The sequence below is a fragment of the Lepisma saccharinum genome, chromosome 18 (genome assembly GCF_977018435.1).
Source record: "Lepisma saccharinum chromosome 18, izLepSacc3.1, whole genome shotgun sequence".
NCBI lineage: Eukaryota > Metazoa > Arthropoda > Insecta > Zygentoma > Lepismatidae > Lepisma > Lepisma saccharinum.
Genome location: NC_139246.1, coordinates 7,923,338 through 7,946,228, shown reverse-complemented (window position 1 = coordinate 7,946,228; position 22,891 = coordinate 7,923,338). Strand labels below are relative to the sequence as shown.

At 38.6% G+C, this 22,891-nt stretch overlaps 1 protein-coding gene across 1 annotated transcript in view; it reads right to left on the bottom strand.

Moving 5' to 3' along the window:
- Window positions 1-9,111: 9,111 nt before the first annotated feature.
- The window catches only part of LOC146002711 (hydroxyproline dehydrogenase-like), a 35,160-nt gene continuing 21,380 nt past the window's right edge, over window positions 9,112-22,891 (bottom strand). Inside the window, exons 4-8 of the mRNA XM_083140674.1 lie at window positions 18,550-18,709; window positions 14,577-14,728; window positions 12,745-12,920; window positions 11,350-11,540; window positions 9,112-10,840 (exon numbers count right to left, since the gene is read on the bottom strand). Coding sequence (XP_082996800.1) covers window positions 10,671-10,840; window positions 11,350-11,540; window positions 12,745-12,920; window positions 14,577-14,728; window positions 18,550-18,709 — 849 coding nt within the window. The 3' untranslated portion in view covers window positions 9,112-10,670. The remainder of the gene's footprint in view (window positions 10,841-11,349; window positions 11,541-12,744; window positions 12,921-14,576; window positions 14,729-18,549; window positions 18,710-22,891) is intronic.

Below are 22,891 nucleotides of genomic sequence, written 5' to 3'. Positions count from 1 at the left end.
TCAAATTCAAAAAGATGATTTTATGTTAAAAGGCTCCTAAATGACAAATTGCATTTTGTTTGACAGCTGGATTAGTTAGGAAACATTTGTTTACTTTTCAATTTAGTAAGTTAAAATCAGATTATTAATTGAATTTAATTGAAAGGATCGGGTGTAAAACATGGAAAGTAACATTTTGGTCATTTTTGAGTTACGAAGTAAAATGCGCCATCCTTCAATTTTCGAGTGAAATTGCCATGTCATACAATTTGCATTGGATTCAGTGAAGCCTTCTGAAATTGGTAAGCACAAAACAAAAACAATTTATCTACATTATAGCTTCTAATAACCTTATCTCTTAATGAACTTATACAAATCACACATCTTATGACCCTTTGGGTCATTGACAGATCATAATACTCTCTTTGGTCATTCACTTCTCTCCAGTCCTTGCTTTCTTGTGTGTGTGTGTGTGGGAGGGGTGTTAGGGCTGATTCGATGCTGATCTATTGGCTGCGATTGAGTTTCCAAACTGGAGGGGGCGGGGGGGCAAGGACACAATATTTTCCCTTGGTAGATAAGATTTAGTATATTGCAGAGACAAAAGTGGCGAAAAGTGGGGGTCAACTGCCCCCCACGCCCCCTAATCTCCACCACTGAGTATCAGTATCGGAAAGTATTGATCGGATGTTATTTACCAATTCCTATCAATACTTTTCCAGTCGTTAAATTGCCGCGCGACACTTTTGCAGTGTAATTGTGCTAGAAGTTATGTAAATTTCGAAATTTCCTTTGATTTTGAACCAACATTATACGAAAAAAACTGTATTTTGTGATTGTATAACAGGTATTTTAAAATTCTGATGAAATTTTTGAATATTTTAAAACAAAACTCTGGTAAATTGATGCTTATAATTGAAGTGAAATATACACTAACTGACTTTAATCAATATTTATTTATTTATTGTACTCAACAGTTACATACCTAATTACAGAGCCCATATGAAGGATATATAGTGAATACAATTACATATATTTCTGTAATATAAAGATAGAAATTATATATATATATATATATATATATATATATATATTAGTGTTGCATACGAGACGAGACTTTGGCCTGTCTCGTCTCCTGGAAGTCTCGTGGAAATGCTGTCTCGTCTCGAAAATATTCGTTTGTCTCATGACAACATGGTCAATCTCGTCTCGTCTCGAATTTTTAAAAGCCTGTCCCGTCTCGTCCCGTGGACAACACTCTATATATATATATATATATATATATATATATATATATATATATATATATATATATATATATATATATATACATAAATATATAGACATATATATATGTAAATATATTTAAAATTGGGCCTCCCGATGGCGCAGTGGTAGCGTCATTGCCTTGTTATCAAGGGGTCCCGGGTTCGATACCCGGAGGAGGCACATAGTGGTTCGGATCCCACTTTAAATTGTAGGTCCAGTCCCGATTAGCCTTACTGCCTTACTGTGCATAAAGTGGACTTAAAACACCAATTCAATCAATCAATCAATATATTTAAAATTATTTATTTTATATATATATATATATATATATATATATATATTTTTTTTTTTTTTGTGTGGAGTGTAGCACTATATGGTGCAGAAACCTGGACGTTGAGAAGAAATGAAGAGAAACGACTCGAAGCTTTTGAAATGTGGACATGGCGAAAAATGGAGCTGGAGCGTGTAAAATGGACAGACAAGGTAAGAAACGAAGCCGTACTGAAAAGAGTTGGTGAAAAAAGATCTATACTGGAGACCATCAAGAAGAGGAAAAGAAACTGGTTAGGACACTGTCTAAGAAGGAACTGCCTGCTAAGGGATGCCTTGGAGGGAATGGTTGAAGGAGGAAAAGTCCGTGGAAGAAAGAGATATCAGCTTATGGATGATATTAAATTAACTGGGTCGTATGCTATTACGAAGCGTAAGGCAGAGAACAGGGAAAGCTGGAGATTGCAGTGAAAAACCTGCCAATTAGGCAGAAAACAATGAATGAATGAATGAATATATATATATATATATATATATATATATATATATATATATATATATATATATATATATATATATATATATATATAGACACACACTCATGAGCGTATTTAAGGGGGGTTCAACGGGTCCAAACACACCCCTTTGGTTCAGTAAATTTACCAGATTACCTGTTCTATCCGCTATGTTCGTAAAAATTTCTTCAGACTTATTTTGTTCTCATAAATTACAAGGGTATAGAATGGGATACAGATGGGAAAAAATAATTCCACACACCAGATGGGACTGCAAAGTAAATGTCTGCAATTTCCTGATAGTTTTGGAATTTCTCTGGAAAATACTCAGAAAACTCCTGACATTTCACAAATTCTATAATGCCACATTCAATTTCTGCCCGAAACAGCTGCTTGTGAACTTCTAGCACGACTATTATAATTTCTTTAGAAGTTACCGATATGGTTTGTTACCATTCAAGATTTAAGTTTTCCTCAGTACTACATCTACTCTCTCTGGGTTGAGTGGGTGTGGAATTAGAAAAAAAAATAGTTTGTGAAAAATATGATGGTGCTGATGTAATGGGTGGTAGAATTAAGGGGGTGAAATAGATAGATAATTTCAGAGAAGTGTCCGATAGAATTTTTTGTACATTGTTCAAAACCTTGGATATTGTCCATTTCTGTGGAATTTCTGCGATATTGAGACTGTCAAATCAGTTACAATTTTTCCCCTCGAGTTTTCTCAAAGGAGCAGCACCCCCTGGTTAGCACATCATTGGTCCCGGGTTCGAAACCCGGATTGGACATGGGCGTTTGTGGGTGTCCATTCATCAATTTCAGCATGTCATCACTCATCCCGATCTTCGGAAATTAGCCCAAAACTGGCACGAAAAGCGAAGTAAAATAATGCAAATAAGTCAATCAATCTTCTCAACGTAATTTGGTTGTAAATAATGCAGTGCAAGATAGCTAGGGAAGTTCTGTAACGTTCTCAAGTTGTTTGACACAAGATGGACAGAAAACTATCAATACTCAGTAGTTTTGTGCTCACTAATAGTAGAAACTTTACTGTTTTTGGACCATTTTGTAGTAGAAATGAACCCAAGTTTCTCTGAACACAGTCAACACATTGAAACTTATTCCAATATGAAATGCCTATTCCTCATTCATTGGAACAGTGTGTAAAAATGTTGGATGGCTTGGTTGATATTTTTTACATTTTCAAATCTGAATGAAAAAATGTGGCAAACAGTAATTGAAAAGACATGTCCAGGGTCTGCAGTGTAGGCAGTAGAAAATTATAACAAGTTCTTGTAATGCACAAATTGTAGGTGATCTTGGCTACACTGCCAGTTTCATCTTCAACACCCGAGAGGATGTGTTTGGCATTAAGGAGGTTGAAATAATGTCCTCGCAATTCAACGGGAGATCCTCGACTAATGGACCCTGCACTGTTAAGTGTACATACATACGAATATTAAAATAACACCAATGATGTTACTTTCAATTTTATAGCAAGGAGGAAAAGACTAATTGTAACATTGCAATTCTTCTTTAAAGAGAAGCTGGGATTCACTTTTTCAAAAGCATTTTCTGCTCATTTTATGTAGAAAAGTTAGAATTTCGTAGATGGACTTAATTTAATAAATGTTTGACCTTTCATGTGGTGGCAGAGTGGATTTTGATACCCAGGTCATACCTAGTGACGATATACGTCCCGGATTTTCAGCGACAATCCCGAAATGGTATCATTTGTCCCGGTGTTTCGAATAGTTTCTTGGGGATGCACAAATGTCCTGGAATCCGGTGGGAAAGAATAAATGATTAAGACTGTACTTTCCTGAACGTTTTTTATATTTAAATGCGTGGACGTAATTTTAAAATGCTCATTTTACAAAACAATCTAACTCTACATTGAACCACTCCCTCTCCATAATACAAGAGTTAACGAGATACAGACGGTACTGCAAACATCTTTGACTTCACGATGGCGCCACCTCTGCTAGCAGTGCTGAATTTTCGTTACGATTCTCTTCCATTGTATAGTAACCTGCTTACTACAAAGAGTCAGTGCTTGGGGTGCCTAACTGTTTAGTCCGCAGTTTTCAAATGAAGTTCCCACACAATGTGGAATGTAAATGACAATTATGTTGTACAGTCACTGACACTTCTGGGTTGTAACGATACCATTGAAAGTCAATGGGAGTGTTACAATTCAGAAGTGTCCGTGACTGTACATACATACAACTTTATCGGGCCCAGCCCTTCCTCCTCCCGCTCCCCCTAACAAGCTACCTGTCAGTAGTGTCCTGAATTTTCACATATAAAATATAGGAACCCTAAGAACCAAAAGTTGACTCCCCCCTTACGTGAGCTATATATACGTCCATGTATACACTTTATCACACCATTTCATAGGAACTTATGTGTTTAAGCGTATGTTACCGTCTTAATAGTGGCTTTACTGAGGTCCCTTAGGTTCATAGAAAAGATACCAATGGTCTTATTGTTGATTAGCAATTTATTGTAACTGGTGCACATTCTCCACAATTTAGATTTCTTTTTAATTTCTGATCTAGCCTTCTTTATAAGAAAAGCTTCATTCTTGAGTCGTTTTCGACGACGGGATTCGAAAATTTATCTGGTAGAGTAGATGTTCAGCATCTACTTCGTTATTGAACAACTTCCACAAGAATACTATTTCCTGTAACGTTCTTCTATGACACAGCTTTGTAAACCGACATTCATATATTAGGTTGTCCTAGTGTTCAAATGTGAGGTAAACTTTCTAAAATTTGAATTTTAAAAATCTAAGAAATTTTGATTGGACTCTTTCAATTGCTTCACTGTACTTTGCTGTGTCTGTATTCCATATAACAGATGCATATTCGAGTTTTGGTCTTACATATGAATAATGCAAAAGTTTTAGTGTCTCTATACTCTTGAAATCCATCCCCATTCTAAGAATAAACCCAAGGTTCTTGAACGCTTCACTAATTATTTGTTCTACGTGTTTATTAAAAGCAAGGTTTGAATCAAAAGTAACTCCTAAATCCTGGACTATAAAATTTCTTGCTAGAGTATTATTGTATATTTGATACCGAAATTCAACTGGATATTACATAATATACATACAACTTTTGTCACAGTATCGGTCGGTGGGAAACGGTAAGATACCGGTATCGATATGAGTATCGACTCAGTCCTATACATTCTATAATTTATACACACATGTCAGGCCCTACCCAGGTTTTTTTTTCAGGGAATGGCCAGATACGAAAATATGTGTGTGTGTGTGTGCGTGTGTGTATATATATATATATATATATATATATATTATATAGCTATGGAGATAAAGAGAGAGAGGAGATTACAACATAGTTCAAATAGTTCAGCGTTCCGCAAATTAACAATTTTTTCAAATTTCCTTTAATTTTCTTACACCAGCGCCATTGAAAAGTCATGATAATTAATTCTACGTTTAGAAAATAATATATTTATAAATTAAATCATACGTATCCGCAATTATTATTACAATACAGAACATGTCTAAATGTGAGTTAATTTAAAAAAAATAGTAAAGAGACATTTTCGCATCACGATTGCAGTTCGAAGAAAGTCGGGACAATAATTAAAAGTAATGGATTATTTTGACTATTCGGTGAATCGGACGTCTGGCAGCCTTGCATCAATGGTTATAGAACTAAAACTACTCAATATTGCAATAGCAGACATTTAATTGAAAGTTGGGGGCCGCGGCCCACCCAACCCCTCTTATTGGCTTTGGCGTTTTGATTCCAGCACGGTTGCATGCCCTGATGTTTTAGCTGCAAAACAAGAGTTACCCGAAGTAGATTGGTCAATAGTCTACCAGTTATAACATTTTTTTTCTATTTCACAGAGGCCTTTTGGCGCGAATATTAAATTCGTACACTTATTTGACAAAAAATGTTATAACTCGTAGACTATTTGACCAATCCACGCTCCTCATAGGCGTGCGAATGAGGGGGGGGGCGCAATTGACTCCCTAATCATGGGCGTCCGCAAGATTTTTCCACGGAGAGACAAGCAAGGTATTTTTCCATGGAGCATGTTACCCCCATAATAGTGTTGCCCTTCCTCAAAAACACCACTTGAATTTGAAATTATCGCATTAATGTATATTACTATGACTGAAATCAAATTATACGTGTGAAATATATACTTTTAGGTTTACATTCAATTTCTAAGGGGGAGGTGTGGCCATCCTTGCCCGTCATTCCAGACGTGCTTGACCCTCCTATATTATTGTACCTTCACCTAGAAATTTAGTGGAGAGGAATCGTATCGCAGTTATTGAACGATATTATGCTATTAAAGAAAATTAAGTATTTTCAAGCCGATTAAAGTTCAAAGCAACTACGGGGCTAGGGGGTGCAGTGGCGAAACCGCAGAGGGGCAATGGGCATTGCCTCTCCCCAATCTTGAACGGATATCAATTTCTGGGGGCAAACATTGAGGTAAAAGAAAACAAGACTAGTAGCAGGACAAAAGGAATTAGTTTTTGCGTCTTTCTTGCATTATTTTTTCCAGACGACCAAGAATACCTGCAGGCCGACACAGAGGGGCAATTGCCCCCATCGATATCAAATTTTATACAAATTAAAATACATTTCGTAAAATTTTCTTGCTCGCTTCGCTTGCAATATCTCCTTTACTTACAGTCTTTTCAAGTTCCGAGCCGTAGTTAGGGGGCGTTGGGAGTAGTTGTCCATTGGCGCCGAACGATCGAAATGAAAAAAAATGTAAAAGAGAATGCCATGATACCTCCGTAAATTTTTTTGGGCCATATTAAATCAATATTGTTTTAAGTTTGCAAAATTTTGGACTTGAAAATTTTCCTGCTCGCTTCGCTCACAATTTTCTTGCTTTCTGTAATGCATTGTAAATTACCAGATAGAGAAGTTATAACTACTAAGTACTTCAGACTCTTGCTGCTAAACAGTTTTGTCTTAAATGCATGAACACAATTGTTTGGAGGAAATTGAACGCGGCAGAGACAATTTATTTATTCGTTATGGTGCTTCTATGTTTCTGCATTATATATATATATATATATATATATATATATATATATACACACACACACACAACAATGAAACTAAAACAGTGAGATAAAATGAGGTTTATCTTTCCCGACTGAACTTGCATTAAAGGCTTTTGCCCCCCCCCCTAATCAGAGGGTCTGCGCACGGCTATGGCCTTCCTCTCTACACAACAAACGCATTCATTTATGCAAGAACAAAATTTAAATTTTTACAAATTTGAAAAATAGTGAATTGTTATTTTCGTAACTTTTTATAGGTTCACATTTAAATATTTCATGGTTCGAGGGGGGCGGGCATGGCCCTCCCCTGGGTACGGGCCTGACACACGTTTATATGTATATGTATGTCAGTGATCGGAAGTAGCGCACTACTTGTAGCTTCGCTACTGTAGCTAGCTACAAAATTTGTAGCGGCGCTACATTTTGAAAATTCTAGCTATAGCTTTAGCGAAGCTACAAAATTCCAGTAGTTGTAGCGAAAATTTCGCTACAGCTACATTTCCTCTCTGCATTTTGATGAAAATTTTGAATGTGACCACACCATGAAAAAAAAATTCTACAATAACACTTACTTTTGCAGGAGGTTCATAAAGACAAAGTCTATTAGATGGAAATACGAATAATCTAGATTATAAATATCTTGATATCTGCGTAATTTATTTCATTAATATAGAATAAATCTAATATCCTGATAACTAAAATGAACTGGTATCTATGAACATATTCTGGCTAGCAGCTACGTTTTTTGAGCTGCATCGCTATTTTGGGGAGAAACTTGCCTCGTTTGCTGCACCCTTGGACATGGACGTCCGCAGGATTATTTCCAGGGAGGTTCAAGGAAGGTATTTTTTCCAGGGAGGGGCTAACATGGCATATTTTCCCCAATAATAGTGTTCATCTCTCAAAAAACATTGCTTAAATTTGAATTTATCATGTTCGTGCAATAATTAACACACATTATTGTGGCTGAAATTAAATGAAATATGTAATTTTTGGTTGACTTTCGTTTTCCAGGGAGGGGCCACGCCCCCCCCCCTTCCGGACGCCCATGCCCCTGGGGGAAAATGCCTCGTTTGCGGCAGCCCAGGAACAAATCCTGTGGTGTAAGAGACAGGTAAATGTCGTTAATTACTGTGTAAAACACATCTTGAAGTGCAAAAACGTCAATGGATGGACAATGACAAAGCAATAGTGCCATCAATCAATTGCTCAGTGCGTAAACAACATTGATCATTGTTAGTACATAGGATCTCACCAGCAAGAATTTATTGTTACAAGAATGATAGACATACACATTCTGGAATTACAATTATTTTCTTCATAATATTTGTTCACAAATTTTAAAATTACAATACGTTTAGAACACTCGGGGTTACATATCAGTTTCCTCAATATATTTTATGATATTGTAAAGAGTATGTACGAGTTATTGACTTTTCTGCAGAAACGGTAATTTTCTTTAGTTAATATATAGTTTCCAAATGTATGAATTTCTTCTACTTTTACGTCGCCTTTTTGTAACTTTTGCTAACCATGACAATGAGGATGAACGGTTTATTTTGTTATTCTGTTATCTAGAGTCTTTTTCTGCCACTTTTGGCTAATTGTGAGAATGAGGAAGAATGATGAATGATGATGATGAGCAGTGTGGGGAATGGAGGCGCAGGAGGATCCATCCTCCCAACTAGACGTCTTTCCTAAGTTTTTGTTTTGAGTCCACTTTATACACACATAAGCTAATCGAGACTGGATCCCAATCATTAGCGGCTCTGCCAGCTGTCGGACCTGGGGCCCTTTGATTACAAGGTGACACAATTCCCACTGTGTCTTCAGGGAAGCATTCCCAACAGGAAACTGTAAAGCGTTGCTCCACCTGTTGCTCATTTAGCTATGCCAAAGAAGCATCATCCAGCTATCCGCAATGCAGTGCCGGATCTACAAGCCGGAAAACCGCGCAGTGCGGGGGAGGGGGGGCAGAGACAAGTAAGCCTTTAGGGGGGGGGGCCTGAGCCATTGGGTTCGTATATGCGTATGTAAAAAATAAACGAAGGTAACTCACGGGTATAGAAACGAATACAAAATATACCGGTAAAGGTAAAGTTCCTTGTGATATCAAACACCGTGCCATGTAGGCACATTTAGGGTATGTGGGCCCCACATATTTTCCATGTCGGCCATCTTGAAGGTGATCTGATCAGCACCACGCTGCGGCCACTTTTACCCCCCCCCCAAAAAAACAATCTGATTTGAAGCTGGGTGGGCCCCGCTTTATGCGGGGACAAAGCTGGAAAAATTCAGACCTTACATCACCCACCCCGGGTTTCCCGCGTGGCAGCCAGACTAGAATCAAATCAGGCTAGAATTTCATGAGAAATGAAGTGGTGAAGGTTTCTTCAACCTATCTTTAATCAGGAAAAGGTTACGACTGCATGGTTGTAACAAATGTATCATTTTCCAGGTGTGAGAAAACAGTCAAATATATATCACATCACCGCCATTCCCATTTAAAAATCTTGAGTTGAATTTAATATGGCGGCCATCAATATGGCGCACGTCCGCTTGGAACACACCAATGTGGTTCCCCCAAAGCCTAATCTGTTTCTATCATGACCAATTGTACCCAGCCTAACTCCTTTACTGTTTATAGGGGATGTTAAAGGACTTTTGAATTACCAGGCTCTTATAATTGACTTTGTGAACATGAGATGAAGAATTACACACACACAAATTCTATATGTGTGTGTGTGTATGTGTGTGTGTGGCCGTGTCTGAAAGGTGCAAGACCGTGCCTGAAACGAGCATCCTCCGAGTATGGTCATGGAATGCGGTCTTGAAGTCTTTCGAATTGCACTTCGACTGCAGCGCCAAATACGATCAGTAGATAAAACTGAGTACTCGTTGTTTTCCTCGCGTTTTAAACACTTGTTTTTCACCATAGAAATCACAGCATTTTCAAATGTTCGTACACATACATTTCTACACATTATAAGAACTTTAACCAACAACTTGCTGGCCCATAACGTATATTTAACATGTGTTGCTTGCTTTCTACCTCCGTGATTTTCAACAAATGAACAACGAGTGTGAAAATCACGTGAGCTAGTCAGCTCCCGTCTGTACTGCAAGCTGTGCACTTGCGTACTTCTGTTCTTGGCGCTTTCGAACTGTACGTCACTTCCGCTAAGACCATACTTCAAGTCCGTACTTTGTACCTTTCGAAAAGAGCCTGTGTGTGTGTGTAAAGGTAGGTAGGTATAGGGGACCTTTGGTAATATTTAGCGGGAGGGCTCAAGGTTTGTAGATCCGGCACTGCCGCAATGTTAAAGCAAACATTAACGAATTACGGGATAATAAAAACAATCTATTTTCCAGTAGTACAACTCTCATACTAGGGTCTTATTTGGAATATCCATGTGGTTGTTTCAAGTTTTTTTTGCAGAAGGAGCGCAAACGTAGCGAAGTAGCAAGTAGCACACATGAGTAGCGTAGCGAGCTACTTTTTGGTAAATGTAGCTGTAGCTGTACCTTGCACCTTTTCAAGGATATGATGAATTATTGATGGATCTCTTTTATTGTTTTCTCCGAAATCTCCATAGAAGTTCCTGTTGCAGCAATTCTCTCTCTTTCCTGGCCCCCTGAAGGACAGATCTATTCTCTGCCGCACGCCGTGCTAGATATGGCAACACCTGAGCTAACTTCCCCACAGGAACTGATTTGTACACCAAATAGCCTGCCCGTACTGGAAAAGAAAGGTATAAACTATTATAGTATGATATTTAATGTGATCTGAGCGTAATTACTTTAATAAAAATGTACCATAATAAAATGCCTTTGAAAAAATGTTCTTACCACACTTTCAAACATTCAATAGTGGAACATAATATTAATACAAAAGAAATCAAATATATTATCAAACCATTGGGACAAGTAGGCCTATTGTGCATTGTGATGTAGCTCAAATAATACTATTGTATGTCTTACTAAATAGTAAATGCTGGTTTCAAATTCTCTAACAGAACGCTAAATTTAAAAGAAAATATAGTCATCTAACTCATGTATATCATAATGTTCACATTAATGTGTCATTATCTTATGGTGCTTTCTTGCACTTTAGTTTTACTTCCATTAATATTAATATAGTGTAATGCTTACATGAAGTTTAATGAACCAAAAGTGTCCTTTAAAATATTAATGAAAAGAATGCATTAGATATTATCCACTACTAGAATGTTCAAGTACGAGACATACCTAAAGGCATTGTAATTTGTTCAGCCATTCCATATATTTGAGCAAACATAACATTTCCAGCTTGCGGGTCCAATTTCAATTCATCTATTTTGTTCACTGCATGATTGACACCTCCTTCATTATGTGTAGCAATAATTAGAAACGCTGGTTTAGAAGCTTGGGAAACAAATTCTAAAGCATGGTCCACAACTCTGTAAGTGAAAGGCCAAATATTAATTTTTCAATACAAATTGATTCAAGATATTTTTTAAATACTTTCATCTCTTACCTAGATTTGATTGTATACTAACTTTTAACAATCCATTTTATTATTGTGGACTAAATTATGATATGTCTAACGTTAGTCATATCATAAATATGAATTCTAGAAGTCTACATAATGGATGATATTCAACTTGACGTCAACACCGCAGTGTACTCTGAGAAACAATCGGGCAAACAGATTCGCGTGTGTTCAGGAAATCGAATGAGAAGCCTTCTTCCAGCTAGAAAAATTGAATTTAACCACTTTACACAGTTTTAACGGTTTCTGCATGGCTTTGGGAAAGGTAAAACCTGTACATTCCTCATTTGATCACGACAATCATACGTACCTTGAATCAATTCGGCAAAGACCATACGGACAACACTTACCCGGCATGTTTTCAACGCAGATCTGATTTGTTTGCCCGAAATATGGAGCAATGAATTGTGGAGTAAGTTGTTAGCTGAATATCATAAATTGAGAGTGCATGTACACATCTCGCCTAAAACATGAAGATGGTTTGGTTCTTACGCTGTAATAATTTTTTGTAAGCTGCTATGATTATATTTCAAAATCGCTTATAATCAGATGACGAGGAACTGTAATATTGAAATTAACATCATTGAATCATTGTTCCTGTGCTAACAAAATGTTTTGCTATTGTTCATAAAATCTTCAGGTCATTTTCTACTACTTCTCATTTATACAAGTCATTGGAAAGTTTTTTAAAATATTTGCCTTAAAAGGTCATCGCCCACTGAGACGCTGGAAACGTGTCACCCTGAACCTCTAAGTGGAAACATCCATGTGCCTTTCCGAGGGTAGTATGCCCATGTACCGCAACACACCGCCGCGAGGAACATTTTTCATGCTCGGGTACAGCGGGGCTGAGCGTGACGCTTGCCGGAGCTATACGAAGAGACGCGGAATTACACGAGAGGGCATGTGGAGAGGAGACACGTCCAACGGAAATATTCCAACGTAGAAACCTGCAGACTTCTGGCACGGAAATTCCGCGCGTTTCGCTGTATTGGGCGTTACACCATTTGATTTCAATAGAAGCAGACGACAGAAGTTCTGTTGTCGCGTTTCTCAGCGTTTCAGTGGGCGTTAAGCTTAATACTATTTAACAATTTGGACGCTTTGTTTACCTGTTGTAGTTGATGCCAGTTTCTGCATGAGAGTTCCAAGTACAACAGTCAATCCCTTCCTGAAGGGCCACAGTTCTCTCTCTTTCAAGGTACGCTCCTCGAACTAATTTAGCTCCAAAACATGCTCCTACTTGTTGCAAAATATCAAGTTCACTACTCAAGTTTTCCAATGCTTTCTAGAATACAAGAACAAGAGAAACATGTAAATGCAATACAATAAAATTATTAAAGAATAGGTAACTATTTCATATTTCGGCATTTAGTCCATGGAAAACAGACTTTGAGGTCAACATTTTAGATATAAAAGCTGAAACCTAGTGAAATGTGTTGCTTAATGCCTCCTTATTAATCACCAGACAATCCTAGGTCCAGTTCCGATTGGCCAATCTGTGCATAAAGTGTACTTAAAACTCAAACATGCAGACAGACACTCAATTGGTGTATAAGGGTACTTTATTAGCTTTTGCATCAGTACCCTACAACACGCACCTTAGCCTAGGGGTGTACAAAAATGAGACGCTGAAGGAGCAGAGGTGAAGAAGCCATCGACTATTAAAATTCCTTAATATTATGATAATAGCAAAAGAAAACAACATATCAAGTCCTCTTACTTGCTTATTTCATGAAGGAAGGCAGAAGAAAGGAGTTTATATAACTTCTTAGACCATAACCCTATTTTCAGCAAGTGTAGAAACAATTTTAGGTGAGTTTATCACCTGATAAATCTAAACATATTGTCTTGTCAAAGTTTAATGAATAACACAGGGGAACAAAAAAAATATTTTATTTTGTGGCATAAAGTTTAATAACAGTTTCAGCACACAAAACAGCTGTGATTGCCAATTGTATGATTGGTTCAGTTGAATTGACTCCAGTTATAAAAATAAACACACCATTGAAAATGTAGGAGGTAAAATTACTCCACGCTTTTCTCGGTAATTACAAAATTTGATAATGGGCTGAAATTCACATTAAGAAACTTATTTATTTATTTGTAAATTGTTGCTAGCCAACTTATGAAGCATTGCTAGGATATATATTTTTTTATGTTGAATTTTGTAGTATAACTAAGCGAAATGCATTTAATGTGAATACATTGGAAATATGAGTTCCTCACATAGTAAGTGTTTCAATAACCCAAATGTTTTTTGCTATATATGTGGAATATATTGTCTGCCATCACAGAGAAGAAATATCACGGATGTAGTGAGAGATTTGTATCAGGCTTATTTTGCCAAAAATCTGGGACAACATATAGTTTGCAAAACTTGTTTGGAATCACTTCGTTATTGGGGCCAAGGCGGACGAAAGGGACTCAAATTTGGAGTGCCCATGACATGGAGTGAACCAAAAAATCATGTTAATGATTGTAATCACAAAAAGAAATATTAAATTGTTGTTGGAAGTTCATTTATATGTATGTCTTATGTTTCAGCCATTTTGGTTTAGTTGCATTTATTTCATATATTAGAGCCAATTCAGGAAATATATTATTATATCATTATTCAGCAGCATGAAATCGCCCTAAATTAGCTCTCAAACACTGTGCCGCAATTTCACTGTTCCTCAGTGTAATTTTTAATCAAATATATCTATATTTTAAAGTTTACAAGTGTTATTATTACAGAGCTTGCAATTACTGGAAGTACCATGATAACAAAACTGTTAATAATAATAATGTCGACACACACACCAAAACAAACGATTGCCTAGGGGTCAAAATATAATAATTAAATTAAGAGGAAAGTCAAGACATTTAACATGAATGGCATAATACGATTTGTCATTGTTTATAAGATTTGTTTCATTTCCGTTTTCACATACATACATACCCGCATGTAGCATTGATACGTGTTGCAAATCTTTGGTTTCCTTTGATTACACAATGCCATTAATCCAAGAGTAAGTAAACTGCATCCTGGGTTCACATAACTGTATTCTGCATCAATTAGTAGACGAAGTTCCTTTGAAGAAATATGTTCTCCTGAACAATAATAATAATAATAAAAACGAAAATTCGTGTTACTACTTTCAACAATCTTGAACAAAATTACAATTATAAATTTCATTATTCTCTAATTTTACTTACACACCACGCATACATATACAATGAGTATATTTTATCTGCATTAATATTTGGATATTTTCTTTCTTATCTCATTCATCATGTACTGTTTTATACCTTTTTCTGTGTAGTCATTTATTGTTCAGGGGTCCCGGGTTCAATTCGCGGGCTGGACATGGGCCTTCATTATGAGTGTCCCTGCATCAAATCATCACTCACACTCATATCCGTGATTAGCCACAAGTGGCAGAAAAGCGAAGTAGATGGTTAAACCGAATTCGTGGCGTCATTGGCAACCATTTCCAACGGATTACTTCAGCGTACTTGATGGAATACCGATTCGATATCCTTTATCGCCACTAATAGCAATCATGTGGAAGTTCACTAATGTTTATTTATGTCTTGGGAGAAAAATGTATTCGCGTTGATTGATTTTACTTCGCATTTCAGCCACTTTTGGCTAATCGCGGAATGAGTGATGATATGATGAAAGAACACCCATGGTCAAGACGGGATTCGAACTCCAGATCCCTGGCACCGTAGCGCGTTGTGGTAAGCTAACCAGTACGCCAAAGCGTTCGGCAAATGTGTTTTCATATTCATTTGTATCTATATACAGGGTGTCACAAAAGGTACTTTACAATTTCAATGTCATATAACGAGACTTGTAATTCACTTAGAGAAACAAAGTAATTTTTATGTGATGCACCAACTCAAAAAGTTTTGTTCTGTTAGGTAATGAATAACTTCCTTGTCTTAACATCCTTTTTAAAAAAATCCGTATATTAACACTTCCAAGTTTGTACATACTTGAAACACTTACTTTCATACACGAAACAAAATCGAACTATCCAAAGAACATAGACACTAACAATTACAATACCAGACAAAAATATAACTTCCACATTCCCAAAGTGCATTCAGTTATACAATACGTTACCAGAAAGTTACAAACATTTTGAAAGAAACACAATCTTTAAAAGTAAAGTGAAAAAATTGTTATTGGAATACACATTATATTCAGTTCAAGAATTTCAGGAATTAAATAATTTTATAAAATAAATTTAGATTGTATACACTATATAATATTGTACTTTTACAGCACTAGTTCACTTCAAGAAATAATTTGTCATTGTATGTTTTACTATTATATTATGTTATATTATTATTTAAAAATTCTGCCAAATTGGTATATAGATATATATTATGTGCGATGTCAACATGTTGTATTTTGTAATGTACATGCACCAATGCTCCTCAGGGGTACGTTTCGGTGTGAAAATTGCTCAATAAACTCAAACTCAATAAACTTTCCAGGTGACAGGAACAACATAATTTGAGAAATGGAGCCTGCACAGGAAAAGGCGCAGTGTGTGGCTTGGTACTCCGAAAGCGCCTACAAATGTTTCCATATCGACTGAAATTGTTACAGCAGATCAAACGAGATAGCAGGCCAAAACGCGCAAAATTTGCTTGGGACATTCTTGCACGTATATGTAGATACTGTACGTGCCACTAGTGGTGTGCATGTGGAAGTTGATTGAACTAACAGAACAAAACTTCTTGAGTTGGTGCATCACATAAAACTTTCGTTGTTCTCTAAGTGAATTAAAAGTCTTGTTATATGACATTGAAATTGTAAAGTACCTTTTGGGACACCCTATATACACTGCTGTTTGTGAAAATTGCAACACCAAGAAGGAAACGTATGATTGAAATGAACTTTATACCACAGATTAGGTACATGCCAATACACAAATGATTAGGGTTACAGACCTGTATATGATCTCTGACCTTGAGAATTCAGTATGGTGTGAAGCCCCCATGTGCTGCAAACAGAGCCTCTACACGTCGTGGCATGGAATCAAGGAGGGCCTGGATATGTTCCTGGGGAATCTCCCTCCACGCGGTTTGTATGCGAGTCCACAAAGCATCAATAGTGGTTGCTGGAGGACCATGACGAACAAGTTTCCGACCAACCATATCCCGGACATGTTCGATGGGCGACATGTCAGGCGAACGTGCAGGCCAGTGAAGCAGTGGTAACTGTCGTTCTTCGAAGACGGCTTGCACATTCCTCGCCACATATGGCCGGGCATTGACCTGCTGAAATATGGCATGTGGAGTTGCCTGAAGGAGGGGCAGTGTCTCGGGCTCTAAAACCTCCCTGACGTAGCGGTTGCTGTTCAGATTGCCTTCAATACGTAGGAGGAGAGATGGCATGTTGTGTCCAATGGCGCCCCAAACCATCACACTTGGTGATTGTCCGCTATGCCGCTCAACAATGCAGGTTGCCAGATTGCGTTCACCACGGTAGCGTCTAACACCTATGCGGCCTTCACTGTAGGACAAGTTTAAGAGGGACTCGTCCAAAAACACTACATTTTGCTACTTAGCATGCCAGCGACAGCAATCACGTGCCCATTGCAGTCTGAGGCGTTTGTGGTTTCTGGACAATGGAAGCCGACGCAATGGCATGCGTGTCACCAGCCCAATCCGCAGCAGACATCGTCGTACCGTCGACGCAGACAGGTCCACAACCGTTGTAGTGCTCCAGCGTCGAGCCAACACTGTGGACGAAGCTGTACGGTCCGTTACAGCCATGCGGACAAGATGGCGGTCATCCCGTGCTGTGGTCACATTGCGTGGTCCAGTACCTGCTCGTCGCTGTGTACGACCCTCTTCTATCCACTGGCTCCACACACGCATCCCTGTCGTAGCAGCATGCCCTGTACTAGCCGAAATGTCACGGTATGACAAACCCGCTTCCCGGAGACCGCTCATTCTGCCCCGTTCGAACACACTCACATGCTGATATTGCACCCTTTGACGTCGACGAGGCATACCAGCACTTGCTTTCACGTTTCCACTTCGTTTGACGGCTCTTCACTGACTGAGCTTGGCGTAACACTGACCTTTCCGGTCACACAAGAGAGGGCGCTGCTGGGCCTACATGCACGCCATCTCTCTGCAATCCTAATCACTTATTGCTGGTACACTGTTCTACACATCCTCCGAGTTTGGATTCATTTGGGCCATTATTTCTGGGTGTTGCAATTTTCACAAACAGCAGTGTATAAAAATGTATGTATGTATGTTTGCTCCGGCTTAAATCTCGAACGCCTGGAGCAATTTCAACCAAACTTGGTATACATATGACTTACAATCTGGAAAGAAATACTGTGGGGGTAAGACACCCCTGGCACCCCTAGGGGTGGGGGCGAGAAGGGGTGACATGTAAAAATAATAGAAAACGACCGATTATACTGTGGAATCCATAGCTTTTGGAGTCGCTAAGATGAATAGTGACACTCCCAATGCCGTTCAATTGATTTATTCTTGCTCCTGGAGGTGAAACTAAAAGTGTTGTTTATAATCAAGTTTTGAGTTAAATTAATATTATAGTGAATTTGTAAAAGATTTTACTTTATAATTTGTATACTGTACTTACACTTTTAAGTACCTGTAAATAAAATTAGTTACATTTTACAGTATAGTTAGAATTCATTATTTTCCTGTCTAATAGAAGATGGAGATAAATAAATACCCGGGCAACGCCGGACAATCAACCAGTTTTATATCATTGTAAAACCCAGAATATTCATCGTGTACTTCTTGTATTTAGAAAATTTTTATTAAATAGGCCTATACTGGAAAATAGCAATAAAATCAATTTCGTAGAAAAAAGAAAGAAATATTCTACAAATTGATAAGGAAATATTGTTACTTTTCTGACTTACCAAGACATTTTAATCTCGCAATGGCGTGTGATAAAGCAACTGAATCACCCTTCGTGAGCCCTGGAATGGAAATATCACAATTTCTGGCCATTGTTTCCGCAACCTTCTCTACAAGAGCCACTTGAGATGAAGAAGATGAAAATATTTTTGATAGATTTCGCTGAAGAAAAAATAGATCAATGTTTACAATTATTAAACACGTAAAGAGTAGAAAATGTAAAATAATAATGATAATTACCAACATTTTTCATCAGCTTATAATATATTATACTGAAAAAAAACAGGTTGATTTTCTGTAATTTACCACAATCCGCATACGACAATGGAATAAGAATTATCCATTAATATGAACTATAGGCTCCTTCATTTAGGAAGGTGCTTGGTTAGCAGCAATTAAAACAGCCTTTCTTAGCGAATTCACACACATCGTGTTGTTCTCAACAAGAGATATGAGCTACAAGAAATTTTAAGAAAGGAAAAGAAGAAAGACTATCAGTATTCTAGTAGGACACTTCATAGACACTCTTCGAGCTGTCTTTTTTTTCTAGCATTTCCAAGTGTTTAACTTTATTATCACACATTTGAAAATTATGTAGGTGGTCCATATTATCTATTTTCTCCGTTAATAAACACTAAGATGACTTTCACTACTATCTATGATTGATTCACTCGTATTGTTTATTTTACTTCGCCTTTTCTGCCACTTTTGGCCCATCGCGAAGATAAGGATGAGTGATGATAATGAAATTGATGAAGGGACACTCACAAAGAACACCGATACCCATGCCGGGATTCGAACCCAGGACTCCTGGTGTCGTAGCACGCTGTGCTAACCACTCCGCCACGGAGGTCGGCTAACTGACTAATATATATATATATATATAAATATATATATATATATATATATATATATATATATATATATATATACACAGTAAAAACGGCATATCCCGGAACCTCTACCCAAGGAAACCTGAAAATACGGGGGGAAAAAAGTCCTCAGATCGGACCGATTTTATACCTGAAAATGACCTGCTTAAGGCGGAAACGGAACACCATTTAAAGACCAACGAGATGTTTTCATTCTCAGGAAGACGGAAATTTCTTCCTTTATTATTTCGCTCGCAAGAAAACAATGCAATACTGTAAGTGGAACATGCCTCTGTTGCCACTCGCTTATCGGTGAAAGAATGCGCTACAATACTCATAGCTGTTACGATTCAGTTTCTTTCTTTCATCTCTTACTCTTCTCCACCTTTCTTTGTCAATTTCTCCTCTGTTCTTTCGTCATCTTTCTATTTTTCTTGTTATCTCTTTGTTTCTATTTTCTTCACTTTTATCTCAATCTTTCTTCACCTCTCTTATTCCATCTTTCAATCTTTCTCTTTCCCTCTATGCACATAGCGCTACGACGCCAGGGGTCCCGGGTTCGAAAAGATACATAAGTACGTACTGTACGTTCTTACAATACTGTAAAAACTGTACCAACATATGTAGTTACATAATTGTAATCCCTGCTATACTTATTGCGACTGTATCGCATTTTAATTCATGTACGTACATGCATTAGAACTCTACATTATAAGTAATGCGAAATGTAAATCTGACTTTCCATTATTTCCTGCAGCGCTCTATACTGTATTTAAAGTCAACCCTGTATAAGAAGGAAAACTGCTAAGTCGGAAAACTTTGCTCGGAACTATCATGTTTCGGGATAGACAGGTTTTACTGCATATACAGGGTGTTTCTAAAGGTCGTTTACAACGCTTGGGAGGTGATTCCTCACACAAAAACAAGCAAAAAGTGTTAGTTCCATTTTTACGACTGAGGCTTCGTTTCCGAGATAGGAGCCTCGCAAAAGGTGACAAAGTGAACGTCACACCTAACTGGGATGAATACTATCACAGATAGAGAGGCGGTTTCAAGGGAATCATAAAGGAATCGTATGTGCTCAGTCCGGAAGTCACTATGAAAAGTTCACTGCACGCATGCGCAATGGAGTCCTCAAAGGAATTGGGGATTTCCAGCAAGAACAATGCATGGAAAGGGTATGTAACGCAGCAAGAAGGACCGTGACGATGAGAAATCCGTTAAAGACAACACATCCCGACCTCAAACATCAAAACATGAGCACGGAACACAAAATCCGAAAAGTTGAGCACGGTTGCATACCCAGTTACACGTGAGGAATGAACGAATCATGTCATGTGGCATACGAGAGACACATTACTCCACCAGGAGGAGAGTCAGAAAAAAAACAATATCAGATGATTGCGACAACGTGTATTTTTACACGCGACAACTACGTAATATCCCCCCCCCCCACACACAACAAACAACAAATGCTACAATGTCTTACGCACAGACAGTGCGTGTCACTGTACACCAACTGAAGATGTTACTTTCACCACACAAAGGGGGTGGGGAGCAATGCCAAGAGTGTTCTCACTGGGATTTTCCGAGGGCGATAATCACAGACGGTTTTCAAAATGTGTGAAGTTCACTTCTACGCAGAGATGACAGCTACGAATCAAGGATTGTCGAGTACGAGCAAACAAGCCAGGTGTATGTGCTATCGTCGCGGCGGCGACGTTGATGCGAGCAACGAGGTCCTCAGCTGATGTGACAGGTGTGTCGTATACGAGGGTTTTCATTTCTCCCCAGAAGGAAAAATCGAGAGGGTTGAGATCTGGTGACATCGGTGGCCAAGGCACAGGCTCATCCCTACCAATTAACCTATTGCGAAATAAATCATGCAGGAAATGTCGTACATTACGATCGAAATGAGCTGGTGTCCCATCGTGTTGGTACCACATTTCTTGCCGCAGTGCCAAAGGTACGGTCTCCATCAGTTCAGACAGAACCTCACTAAGAAATGCATGATACGTGCGACCATTCAGGCGAACAGGGAGAATGTATGGTCCAATTAAATGATCATGTTCTATCCCGCACCACACATTCACTGAAAACCTGTGCTGGTGATGGGCCACAAAAAGTACATGATGGTTGTCGAAGTCCCAGACATGACTGTTTCTACTATTGAAGACATCCATCCTGGTGAAAATGGCTTCATCTGTCCACAATACCTTTGCCCCGAAGTGAGGGTTTGTGTCCAGCTGATGCAACAACCATTGGCAAAACTCCATACGAGTGCGAAAGTCACGAGGTAACAGTTCTTGTACTATCTGCAGTTTAAAAGGGTGCATTCCTTCCTCTGACAACACTCGCCAAACATTCACATGAGACGTGTTTCGTGCCCGAGCGAGCACGCGTGTACTGGTGCCAGGATGTTCTGCGACCGCTGTTAACACATCTTCTGCAAACTGATGTGTGCGTACACTTCGGAGTATGCCAACTTCTTGCCGCGGTGGTAACACTGACCCTGTTTCACGCAGTCGACTGTCCACTACCTGAAAGAAGGCGTGAGGCGGTAAACGTCTATGTGGAAAGCGTTCTCCATAAAGAGACACGGCTATTACCACGTGCCTCCCCATACATGAGATGCATGTCTGCTAGCTGCTGGGTCGTATACACAGCCATCTGTGTAATAGGGAGCTGGAACTGCAAAGTATCGTTTTTGTTTAACACTGGCACACTGCACAAATTGGCCGTATCACCGTACGAACACCACAGACCAATTGTTGCGATACTTGACTTGCCCACTCCACCACGTCAACTTGTTTCAATACAACATACTAGTACTCTTCAATGCGTATGACAACCTAGAGCGAACTGCTGATCATATCCCAGCACCTGCAACACGACTGGGACGCTGCCGGAGAGAACCAACCCTTCGAGCTCCTCTCGGGGGTACAGCAGTCATGAAGGTCAAACGTAGACTACGAGAGCCAGACTTGCCTGCGCAGCGCTTCCAAAACTGGTCTCTTTTACGTCTCAGTGATCGCGTGCGAACACTCTTGGTATGGTGAAAGTGACATCTTCAGTTGGTGTACAGTGACACGCACTGTCTGTGCGTAAGACATTGTAGCATTTGTTGTTTGTTGTGTGTGGGGGGGGGGGGGGATATTACGTAGTTGTCGCGTGTAAAAATACACGTTGTCGCAATCATCTGATATTGTTTTTTTTCTGACCCTCCTCCTGGTGGAGTAATGTGTCTCTCGTATGCCACATGACATGATTCGTTCATTCCTCACGTGTAACTGGTATGCAACCGTGCTCAACTTTTCGAATTTTGTGTTCCGTGCTCATGTTTTGATGTTTGAGGTCGGGATGTGTTGTCTTTAACGCATTTCTCATTGTCACGGTCCTTCTTCCTGCGATACATACCCTTTCCATGCATTGTTCTTGCTGGAAATCCCCAATTCCTTTGAGGACTCCATTG